The sequence below is a fragment of the Canis lupus genome, chromosome 10, assembly GCF_048164855.1.
Source record: "Canis lupus baileyi chromosome 10, mCanLup2.hap1, whole genome shotgun sequence".
NCBI classification, from domain to species: Eukaryota; Metazoa; Chordata; class Mammalia; order Carnivora; family Canidae; genus Canis; species Canis lupus.
In genome coordinates, this window is record NC_132847.1 from 37,940,192 (window position 1) to 37,952,820 (window position 12,629).

Here is a 12,629-nt window from a genome sequence, read left to right on the forward strand (position 1 = left end):
GTAGAACTGAGGTCTAAACCTACAGCTCAGGAGCGTTCCATTTTAAATTCAACAAGGAGCATGTCAGAGTGTTGCTCTGGAGACCATTTGGTTAATCAGTGCCATCATAGAGAATATTCATTTCAAGTAAATATGAACTGGTTCTGGTCAGATGGTGAATGGCCAGAGAGTTGTAGGCTCATTTTTTGTTTCTCCTGGGGGACACAAAAACCCTCTCTCCGTGTCCCACAGATACAAAATAAATTCTACCAGTTACTGCATTCCATCCTGGAATTTGGTGAGCTATCTATTTCTACTTTGCATGGGTAAAGGGAGGAATATTTTTACTTTAACTCTGAACACAAAACATCAAGCTACGTCCTTGGATATAGGTGTTTATTTTCATTTCTGTTCAAATAGAGCTTTGGCAAGGGATTCAAAATCTCTGTATTCCAATTCCAGCTTTGACCCTGCCTGAGGCCTTCAGCCATGATACCTTTAAAACCAGGGATAACAGTCTCTGAAACTATCTCTCTAATAGGGAGGCTAAAAGAATTGCTGGGATAATGTCTGTAGAGTGGTCCAAGCACTCTAGAAAACAGATAGTATAAATATAGAACATTGCTCTGAACCATCTACCTTTTGTATATCTCTGCCAAAGACAGGGGTATCTTAATCATTCATACCTGTGGTCTTTCTCTTCTGAAAAAGATTCACATAATGCATAGACACCTTACGTTATGGTGGTGATAACCCAATCTTTAGTTGGAGTCAATCCCACCTCTGGGTCAATACTATGTTCAATACTATGAATGTACATTTTATATATCTGCACATTTTTACAATTTTGATCATACAACCTGCATGATTTGTTTATGGCTGCTTTGTCCTGTACTGTGAAGGCTTCCTGAGTGATCTCTTATGTACTCAGCATATAGTAATTAATCAGTAAAATTTGCTATTTGAAAGACTACCTAAAAAAAAATTAAACCTAGAACCACTCTTCTTTCTGCTCCAGAAATTTTGTAAAAATCTGTGAGGTCAGGTAATACCCAGAAATAAGGTTGTCTATTTTAAATAAGTTTTACTTTATTCAGTGGGGTGAAAGCCCAGATACTCTAATCATTTTCATAAATTCATTAAGTAGTCCTTCATTCTGTGCCTGGTGCTTAGAGGAATATTGGAAGAGCTAATGAAGTAGAGAAATGCAAGGGTAATAAAATGGTTGTCATTTTTGGAATAAGTCATTACTTCAAAACTTAAATAAAGAAAAAGCACTATGCATATTCACACATTCAAAATGTAGTACCAGTTAATATTAATAAGAGTGTTGTGGGCTAGTTACTGCACGAAGTACTTTATAATTATCATTTTATTTAACTTTATAAATGAAGAAACTTAGGTTCAAATATATTTTTTTAAGATTTTATTTATTTATTAGAAAGAGAGAGAGCACGAGCAGAGAGAACTACAGAGGGAGAGGGAGAAGCAGGCTCTCCATGGAGGACTCTGGGATCATGACCTGAGCTAAAGGCAGTCACTTAATCTACTGTGCCACTCAGGCGTCCCAGGTTCAAATATGTTAAATGACCTATCTTAGGTAACAGAACTATCAGAAGTTGAAACCAGGATTCATACCCAAGTCTGTCCCACACTAAGGTCCTAAGCCTTTGTCACTACACTTTCCTGCCTCTCACTTGTAATCAGGTATATACTATGCATGTACATATATGCAGGTTGTGCATGCATGTATGTATGTACATATGTGTGTTTGCCTCATTTACAACGGAATAGTAGCTATTCTTTACTTTAGCCTGTTTGGGAAAGCACTCTAAGAGGCACAGTGAAATACTAAAAAAAAATAAAAAATAAATAAAAAAATCCTGGATTTAGGGCTGCTATATACACAAAGGCCTAAAATGGCCACATTGGCAAGAGTCTATGTCATCATCTTTTTCATTATTATGTTAATCGTTAACATTTACTGGATACTTAGCAAGTGGCACTACTAAATGCTTTATATGCATCATCTTATTTTATCTTCACAATAAACAGATGAGTTACTATTAGTATCTGTACTTTCTAGGTGAGGGAACCAAGGCTTAGGTAAAGACACGGGCCTATTTTCACACATTTAGTAAGAACTGGAGCTGCGATCCAAACCTGTGAGCCTGCTTTAACACCCTACTCTGCTGCCCTACGCTTTCCTTGTCTAACTGTACAAAAAGAAGGTAGAATTACAGCTACTCTACCACACCTGAGTGGGGCACTGATCTGTGCTCATCCTCCATGGTACAAAGGTACGTGTCTTAGCTTCCCCAGTCACTTGGCTCCATTTAGATGGAAGCTCTGATCAGTGAGGTAGAAGAAATGACCTACTCTGCTTTCAGATTTGGTCCATGAAAACCTCCACACAGAATCTCCATCGCCTTTCAGCGCTCCCACCTGGACGAGGAGCCTGTGGGCCCAGAGAACAGCAGAGGCATAAAATGGCAGAGGCCCTAAGTTGCCAGAGACATCTGAGGAGATCAAATCACCTCCAGGAAAAAAACGTTCTCCAACCAGGAATGCTGACTGGTCTTGGTGAGAGAGAGAGAAATAAACTCCAGCTGTCATAGGCCACTAATATTTCAGGGTTTACTTACTAAATCAGCATTTATCTTTTTAACTAAAGCTTAAAATGTATTTATCGTTTTCTAAGCATTTGATATCTGCAGAAAAAGAGGTCTGACACCTGATATTTCCCTGCTGTAACTGATCAGAGTCAGGTTCATGCACAGATATAAGTGAAAAAAACTCGAGCGGGAATTTATAACATGTTTTCATCTACATTATTTCACCTTTTTTTCCCATTCAAGAGCAAGAGAGGTGTAAGGGGTTATCTCAGTTTTAAAGCTGAAGAAACTGTGAGGGCGCCTGGGGGGCTCTGTTGGTTGACTGTCTGACTCTTGGTTTTGGCTCAGGGTGTAATCTCAGGGTTGTGAGATTGAGCCTTGTGTCAAGCTCTGTGCTGGATATGGAGCCTGCTTAAGATTCTCTCTCCCTCTATCCCTCCATTCCTCTATATCCCCTCAACCCCCCCCAAAAAATGAGAAGGAGGAAGAGAAAGAAGAAACTGTGGCTGAGAATGGCCAATTTTCCACACTCATATATATAAGTAATGGCAGTCCTGGAACTTTAGCCCAATACTCTTACTCAATGTCCAGTGCCCTCTTGCCATCCAACTTGATATCCTTTTATGGAGGAAAGAGCTATTTCAACTCTGTTCTGCACATGATATAGTTGAAATCTTATTGATTAGGTTTTTTTTACACTTACAAAAGGTATATATTTCTGAAAAGGTAAATCAAAGAGCAGAATTTACAATGAAGCATTAATGATAAATACCAGAACGAGAGAAATATTTGGGTCATGGCAATGAGAGAGGAAGGTAATCTAAAACAGGGTGGAAGATCAGGAAATAACCCAAAAAAAGGATAGAAAAGAGGGACTAATTTCATTAAGGTCAGGTGGATAAGATCTGTCACTGAATGCAAGAAACATTTTAACTACCTCTCAGTTGAAGAGTCCCAGGCCTTCTCTGTTCCCTAAACCATGCTGCTCTGATCTACAAAACTCTCACATATTACATTCTGGAAAGATAGCTTGGTTGTCTTAAAACAACAGCAACAAAAACATATACTCCATATAAAATCAAAGACCTGAGTTCAAATCAGATTTCAAAATTTTCTCCTTCTTATTTTTTGGAAGCACTATTACGTGTCAGGCTGGGTACTAGGAGTTGGGTTACAGTGATGAACAAGAAGTAATTGGTTCTTATCCTCAGGAAGCTTACAGTGCATCAACTGTGCCAATTAGTAGTGTCTGTGATCATGGGAAAGTCACTCAAGCTTTTTGAATTTCAACTACTCCAAATGTTAATTCATTGGCAGTAACAGTATAAGGGGATTCAAAGAGCTAACATATGTGAACTTGCCCCAAAAGGGCTGTTTAAATACAAGTGTTTGCTGAATATCGACGTTTTCTACCACATGGATACCACAAAACACTTATTCTACATAGACCACTAGCTAGGGGGTGTGGGAGCCTTGTTTCTCTTCCTACTGCCCTCAGGAGCCCATCTGTTGTTACGGCGTTTAGTACCTAGGAAACCTGAGGAAAGAGTAAAGGCCCTTGGACTAATTGGCTACTGCACATTCCAGGAGTTCCACTGCGAAACATCAAGCTATACCAAGCGAAGCAGGTTTCCTTACCCATTCATTTAACAAATATTTATTGAGTGCCCTCCCTTTGTGGTGTTCCCAAATGAGAAAGCCAAGAAGAAAACCATTTTAACAGTTGACTTAATTGATTGATTTTAAATTGGATTGGAGCTTGAGGGAAACAGTCCTGAGGTAGAGCCACACAAGAAAAGACTTATACTGGTTAACTTGGACAGAAAAGGCCTCTGTGGAAAAGTGGGACTTTGGCTGACACCTATGTGTAGAGGTGGAGCCCATGTGTAGAGAGGAGCAAGAGAGTCCAGGCATAGGAATCCAAATATGTTAATGCCCCAAGTTGAGGAAGAGTTCTGATAAGTTTGATGGGAAAAGGCTATGAAGTGGAAAGTGTTTGATGATTCTACTTCCCTACTCTCACAAACCACTTATTCCAGAACTTCTCAGAGCCTTCATGCTAAAGTGTACCTTGAGGCTCTACCAGAAGGATCCTGAGTGTAGCTCCTCTCAAATCTAAAGTCAGACTTCTAGAAGATCAGTGCCCCCAGAATACTCTGGGAAATATTCTCCTAAAGTATTGATGGTTCTATTAATTCTGATTGTTTCAAGACACAGGTGATTTGAAATGTGCATCACTGCTTACCCTCTCACAAGGCTGCTGACACCTTAGCTAATTATTCAGGGTGTCTGATATGGTTCTCTGAATTCTGGCAGGACTCATTTGCAAAGCAAGAGATTTCCACAGATGGGCTGGTGTATGAGCCCAGGCAAGTCAGATACAGATTCAAACTGAAAAATGACTGTGAAAACCTGATTTTAAATGTTTAAATTCAACAATAATAATCACCTATATTCTTATATCCTAAGTCAAAGACAGGGGAAATGGGGCTCCCTGTGTGGCTCAGTGGTTTAGCACCTGCCTTTGGCCCAGGGCGTGATCGTGGAGTCCCAGGATCAAGTCCCGCATTGGGCTCCCTGCATGGAGCCTGCTTCTCCCTCTACCTGTGTCTCTGCTTCTCTTTCTATCTGTGACCCTCATGAATAAATAAATAAAATCTTAAAAAAAAAAGACAGCAAAAAAGAGGAAAAAACAGAACACTGCTTTTATTTATTGTCAATAAATGTACCATGGGATAGAGACGCGAGAAAAAAATAACTCTTTGGTAGCAGGAAAAACATCCCATGTTCCTTTATATTTTAGCATTTAATTGCCTATTTCCTTTTTCTGCTGTTTTATGGAGTGTCTAAAATTTACCTCAGTTCTTCTGTACTTTATGAATGACCACTCTAATTGCTACACAGGAGAATACTGGGTTTTCTACCTTTAAGATGTTACCTGGATTCAGGTGACTAGGTGACAGGCACTGAGGGGGGCACTTGGCAAGATGAGCACAGGGTGTTACGTTATATGTTGGCAAATTGAACTCATACACACACACACACACACACACACACACACACACACACACATATGTAAAGATGTTACCTGGATTCTTAAATCATTGTGCTCCAAGTTATGCTATACATTTTACACCTAGCAGCTTCACTTATGAATTACATGGATAATTACATAAGTGAGAAGTAATTTTTATCAAAACAGCAACAGGATTTTTGAAAGATATTGCTAGCCTTTTAAGTGAATCTGTGGCATTACTATTACCTCCCTTTTCCTTTTAATAACCTCTTCATACATATCACTTGTAAGTGATAGTTTTGAACAGCCCACTCCTCTTATCCCCTGAATTCAATAATTCAAAATCAAAGCAGACACCTGCTATTCTTCCACATTCAAAACTATCTCCGAAACCAGCAGTAGCTGTGGAGACATAAGGGATATAGGTTTAGGCCCACAGAGAGTTGAATTAATATCCTGGCTTCACCAGTTCAACTTCCCGTACATCTTCATTTGCCCAGTAACACAATCTATAGCCAACTGCTAACCAAGTCAATATGTGGTAAGTCTAACAGCCACCCTAACTTGCCTTGATAATTACTCTCCTTTAACTGACATAATATTCAATATACTGTTGTTGAGAGCAATAATGCTAAAATTGATGCCTTGAGGGCTACAACACAATTGAGTTTTAGCCAGATAAAATGACTTGTACACTAACAGTGCATTATAGGGTTCCTCAACCTTTGGACACACAGTTTATAGCCTCTGTGCATGAAAATGTTACATATCATTATATTCAAAGTCATTTGTGTATACCTTATCATTACTATATATAATTTAAAAAATACTGGCCAATAGCCAAATCACATTGCTTTAGATGAAAAGGGTTTACTTTATAGCCTATCTCTTGTTTCTCAAGTTTTTTTTTTTAAACAAAATGAGCATTTTCTTACTAGTTTTGTATCTTTCTACTTCTTGCTTCTTCCCTAAACCAAACTGTTTTCACAAGGAAGAAGTAGAGAATAGATGTTAACAAAAAGCATCATTTAAGTAAAATCTATATTACATCAGTCCTATCAATAAAACAAGACAGAAACTAAACCTAGTGTTCTTCTAATGCAAAAATCATCCATGATTTTCTCAAAATGTCAATTCTAGACTCTGAATGGAGAAACAGATTATATTAAGACATTTTCAAAATGTATACTAAATTAATAAAAATTAATTATGACTTAAGTATCACAATAGATGTCAGAATTCTTCATAGGCAATAACTTAACCCTAAAATCAGAGACTTTATAAATTTCAGTTCGTGGTTTTGCAGAATTTTCCTCACAGACTTAATTTCTCTTGCAATTTTGTATTGTTAAAAAGAAATAGAGAATACATTTCAATGTACATTTTCTATGCCTGACTTAGAAATAGGCTGAAACAGAGAAAAATTAACACTTTAATAACAATATCAAGTAAAACAAAGAACAGGTATTGATTGGTCAAGGCAAAACATCAGGACCATATCACAGAACCACCAGCAGGTTCTATATTTCCTGCCATAAAAAGGCTATAGTGAGGTGGGTTGTTAGGAAGGCAGATAATCAGTCATGCACCTCCTATCTGTTTGGACAGGAAGATACCATGCATATGCTCCAGAGATCTTAGGCAAAAATACACATGTAGAACTGAAATACAGCATTAATGACAGACTAAGCATCAGAGTGGAGGCAGTAAAGGTGGTACTAGATTGGGGCATATTATCTTAGGTTTTGAATAAAGAAAAGAGTGCTTAGCCACGCTTACAGTTCTGTTCAAAAATGTGCAAAGAGCTTTGCTCCTTTCTGTAGAATAAGAGCTATCCCAAATGGATATTAATCTTTATGCTGTGGAAACGAATGCAGAAACATGTGGCACCATATCTATCTCTAGGCCAGTGTGAGCAGGTATTGTGAAATTGGTTCTGTGCTTTATTTTTCCTGGCCCCTTCCTCCTGGACCTCATGCCCTTTCAGGTCCCCTGACCACCCAGGACTTAACTTTCCACTCACCCCACTGAAATACCCCCATCCTGAGGCAAATGAGATAATGCTTGTGAAAGTCTTCTATAAACTAAAAACGTAATATATAATTATTCCTATTATCATCATCATCTTGTCTTCTGAGGGCCAAACTCTCTGTGCCTTCCAACTTGACACCTCACTAAACTAAGCAATGATTCAATGCTAACCAAAGCAGTCACGGGAGCAGACGGGTTATTCCACCCTCTCTCTGTCTCTCTCTACTTCCTGTCATCACACCTCTCTGCTCTCCTGCCCTGGCTAACACCTGGAGGTACCACATAGGAGAATGACAGGAATGTGTGTGCTTTAATGCCTGGTTAAAGCAAGAGGGAGATGTGAGGCCCCTCACTCATTACATACCAAGCTGGCAGCCAAGGCCTTGCACACAACACTGGGTGATTCAGGGAATAAACAAGGCTGGCAGAGTAAAAAAAAATTTTTTTTTTGAAGGGGGGCAATTCTCCTGGTATTATCCCATAAAAAATTTCAAAAATCACTTCAGAGTCTACCTTCTCCAACTGTGATCTCCTTTGGCAGGAGGGAGTACTTCTTCATCGTCCAGTGTAGTCTTTTTGGATCCTGGGGTCTCCCAACATGCTGTTTTCAACATTTACCCTTCAAGGGTCGTAGGAAGACAGATGGCCATAAAAACATTTCAGAGGCAAAGTACACAATGCAAAGCAACTCATGACATGCTGCAAAAAATGATGAAAAAATGCAAGGAGGTTGGGGTGGGGGTGGGAAGTGGAGGTTGCAGGCCTCCAGAAGTCCTAGGACTCTTACCAGATTGCAAGTGCCACTAATACAAAGAAGGGGCTCAAGTTGGAGGAACAGTTGTTGTGAAAGCCAAATCTATAACCATGTCTGTGTGTTCTAGAATGGGTTTTACTGGTTATAAAAGCAGAGAGTTTGCAGAGGTTACAGTTCTTCTTTTGATTTAGAGGAAGCAGCAATAAATAGGGTACACAGACAACCAAAAAAAAAAAAAAAAACCACCACAAAACAATGAACCTACAAATTCGGTGTAAGCAAAAGCCCTACTAAATGCAGATGAAATGTACTCTCAAATTTTCACAAACACATCACCCACCTCAAAGAGCCCTCCCTTTTAGGGAGCTATAATCAGACTTGGTGGAGAAGCAGGAAGCCCAGGTTGTAGGGGGAGAGAGCTAAATTAAAAAGATGCAAACAAAGCAACACAAGGCAATGGGCCACATTCTTTTTTCTGACCTTACACCACTGAGCCCCAATGCCAGCCTGCTGGGACAGAGTTCCTTGTTCCCAGTTCCCTGACAAGCAAGCCAAAAGGACTGCTTTAATTGGAAGAGGGTGGGCATGCCCAGGCCCATGAGGGGCAGGAAAGAGGCCAGGTTTACAAGGGTTCTTCCTCAACCCCAACTAGAGCTGGCCAGATACCAGTTTCGACATCCTCCCCCTACCTGAAGGATGTACCCCCGGACGTAGTCCCGCAGAGTCCAGCCCAGACCATGCAGGATGTGTAGCACCTCCTCTTGCTTCAGGACACTGAAGAGACGGTCTAGCAGGATCTTTAGCCGCACAGGCACCGCTTGTGTCCCATAGAGCATCAGGCTGCTGATGTCGAACACCACATTGGACTGCACGATCTCCACCTGGGTGGGGTGGTATAGGTGCTGGGTGCTGAGTTTATCCAAGGCTGTGGTGGTCCCACCAAAGTTCCGGAGGTGGGCAGGAATAGAAAGAGGGAAGGGACGGAGACAAAGAAAGTAGAAACAAGTCACTGGAAGTTATCAGGGCTCCATTTCTACAGACGGATCATAACCACAGATGTTTAAGCAAACTTTTGCAATTTAAATAGTTCTCTTCCCACCTCCTCCCTGTTTCACCTTTTTTTTTTTTTTAATTTGGTGTAGTTTAACAGCCGCAGACAACAGCAAATACAAAACATATCTGACTTTCAGAAAGAGAGCCATTGAGGTTTCTAAAGGACTGTGACTGGCTCTAAAAACCGGACTAATTAATTTGCTAATTGAACTGTGGCTTGGGGCACCTGGGTGGCTTAGTAATTGAGCCTTTAGCTCATGATTCCAGGGTCCTGGGATGGAGTCCTACATCAGGCTCCCCACCTCTGCCTATCTCTTTGTGTCTCTCATGAATAAATAAATAAAATCCTAAAAAAACAAAAAACAAAAAAAAACCTACGGCTTATCCAAGTTGTCACGGTGTTCCCCATGCCTCCACCAGAGACAGAGAATTCTTGACTCCTGCCATAAGAGCAGGCTCAACCGAGATCAGTTTTCTGAATAAGACTCACCTCTTAAAATACTTGAATGGTTTAAAAAGAAAGTAGAGCATGCTCTTTACAGGATAAAAGACCTAATTTGAGAGAATAAGGACTAGTAATGTAACTCAAGTTAAATTAGTGAGCAGGGATAACCCCAAGAATTGCTCTTCCAACTCTCCCTCTTGCTATTTACCTGTTAGACAGTTTAATGCTCACTGGCATGTTCAAGAAAAAGGAATTCACATTGTAACTTGGTCACTTTTTATTAACAGCTCTGACAAGGGTTTAGTATCAAATGAAAATAGGAAAAACATGACAAAAATCAAAATTGAAGAATTTCTATGTATTTCAGGGGTGTTCTCTTAGTACAAAAAAACTAAGGATGGTCACATCCCCAGAGTAAATATTGTAGGCCTTTATCTCCTCATATCTAAAAAAGTAACATCTAGATCTAAAAGCTAAGATAAGGTCATACATTCTAGCCCCCATCCTTATCTGAGCTCCTGGGAACCCTACTGCAGATAATGTAATTACATTTTTCCTCAGTTTCTCTACAGTGAACAATTAAGATAACATTGTCTCATCTACAAGGCTCAAAGAGATGCTGCAAAGATTAATGAGATAATGAGTGAGAGGTGCTTTGAACTCCTTAAGAGAGCACAAAAGCCTTAGATCAACTGTCAGAATTATACACAGATGACCTTCCAGAGATTAAAAAAGATAAACATGCGAGCTTGAAAGATGGTCATCTAATCTCATAAGTCAGGCAAATGGATATCAGACAACAACCAGGCTCAAATCGTAACTATACCTGAGAGTGCTTAAGTTTTCTGTGTAGTTCTAAACCACTGTCTGGCCTTTCTCAACCACTCTTCCCAGCACCTTATCCCTTCACAGTATAGGCTACTGTACATGTGCACTCTGAGCAACTCCTGTTTTAATATGCCCGTATTTCTGCATATTAATGCAGGTACTTAAAAGTACATGCACACACACACTTTTTATTACTACTTCAAATGTATTTTTTCAGGGTTCCTCCTCCACTCTCGTTTCCTCCTGACTTGTGGTCACCAGAGAGTTCATGTACTCTTGATAAATTGCTTTCTTACATCCACAGTGTAAAGGCCCTTATCATTTACCCGCTGGCTTCATTCAACACATTTACTCCCAGGAATACTTTGTCAAAGAGTTCGGGTTTCCTCATACTTCATTTCTTGCAGCTGATTTGTCTGATCTTTCCTATTCTAGTGGTTAAGTCAACTTTGAATAAATAGCTTTAAAAATTAATTTAACGTTTGGGAAAGATAAGGGATTCACAAGCCTAGGGATTGAAGTCTTCTCTCACTCCACAGGGCATTTAGACTGCGAAAATGCAGGAATGAGGTATTATTATCCCTGTTCTTCTTCAAGTAGAGCTTTACTACTCAGTCTCCTGATGAGTAAGCTGCTCTGCTTACAGAATCCTGTGACCAGGTCAGGGGAATCTGTTCCTCTCCCCGTTTCCCTTCATCAACCCTTCTGGCCTGCATCAAACACTTCTTCACTAAATACACTGCTATGACCACAACAAATAGGAAACCAAGAGGATTCAGTAGAGGGGAAATAAGATCACACTGAATCTTGATTTCTGTCCTTTTGTTTGGTACCTACAGCCATGCATTAAGTACATGCAGGTATGTGTACCTATGTATTCAAGGGCTGGATGGAAGGTTATCACACCTCTCCCTCTCACTCTCCAAAAAGGGCTGGAGGTTTAAAAAGATGAAGAAGACTAAACTGTCAAGGGGCCAGAAAAAAGAGAAGTTGTTCAGAGAACTGAAAGCACCCAAGTGGAAAGGTAAAGCAAAAACATTTCCCTAGAAATGCTTTAGAGAACAATCAGAGAATGAGAATAATAAGGACATTACCTAATTCTTCCTCCTAAATATGCCATATGTCAAAAAAGGAGAAATACTTTTATAAGCCACGTAAATATATGGTAGAAATCAACAACTTTTTCTATAAAATGCCAGACAGTAAATATTTTAGGTTTGTGGGTCATATGTTCTGTTTCACAAGTGCTCACCTCTGCTGTTATAGAGGGAGTGCAGATAAGACTTAAACCAACAGGCGTGTCAGTGTTTCAATAAAACTTTATTTACATAAACCAGCACTTGGCCACATTTATACTCTGATATAGAAGATGAAAGGGTGGGTCAGATATTTAAAGAAAGTCAATAGCAGATAAGGGAAACAAACCTCAGACTGTCATTTAAGCAGCAATTACCTAGGAGATGAACCATAAAGGACTGAAAAACTGCCCACCTTGCAGATGTAAATTACAAATTTCAGCATATACATATCATCAAAGATTATGATCTGTCAAATTTCTTGAATGTATCAAATTTTCCTGCTTTACAACTGCTGGCTCACACTGAGTCACCAAGTTGTGGACAACTTTTGAGGATGTCTTCCAGGTGGGCAAAGAGTAAGTGACAACTTTTTAAGTGTCATAATAACAGTAAATGGAGTCTGCCTCAGGGACTCAAGTCTGAGTCATAGTGGGGTTAGGAACATGAATTGGACCAATGGGGATGAATAAAAGGCAGGGCAAGAATTTGTTCAGCAGAATGGAGTGAGAAAAGAGGGTCACCTACCTTTATACTTTATGGGCCTAACCATCTTAAATTGTCCTATACCAATGGTTTTCCCCAAATTCCATTTTCAAATGAAATCTTAACA

At 39.7% G+C, this 12,629-nt stretch overlaps 1 protein-coding gene across 26 annotated transcripts in view; it reads right to left on the bottom strand.

Annotated features, from left to right (window-relative positions):
• The window catches only part of BNC2 (basonuclin zinc finger protein 2), a 438,453-nt gene that overhangs the window by 117,074 nt on the left and 308,750 nt on the right, over positions 1–12,629 (bottom strand). For 21 of the 26 annotated variants that reach the window (XM_072841454.1, XM_072841450.1, XM_072841444.1 and 18 more), the window contains one exon: positions 9,085–9,320. The exons of the other annotated variants lie outside the window; for them this stretch is intronic. In XM_072841454.1, the coding sequence (XP_072697555.1) occupies positions 9,085–9,320 (236 nt within the window). The remainder of the gene's footprint in view (positions 1–9,084; positions 9,321–12,629) is intronic. 26 annotated transcript variants of the gene reach the window in all.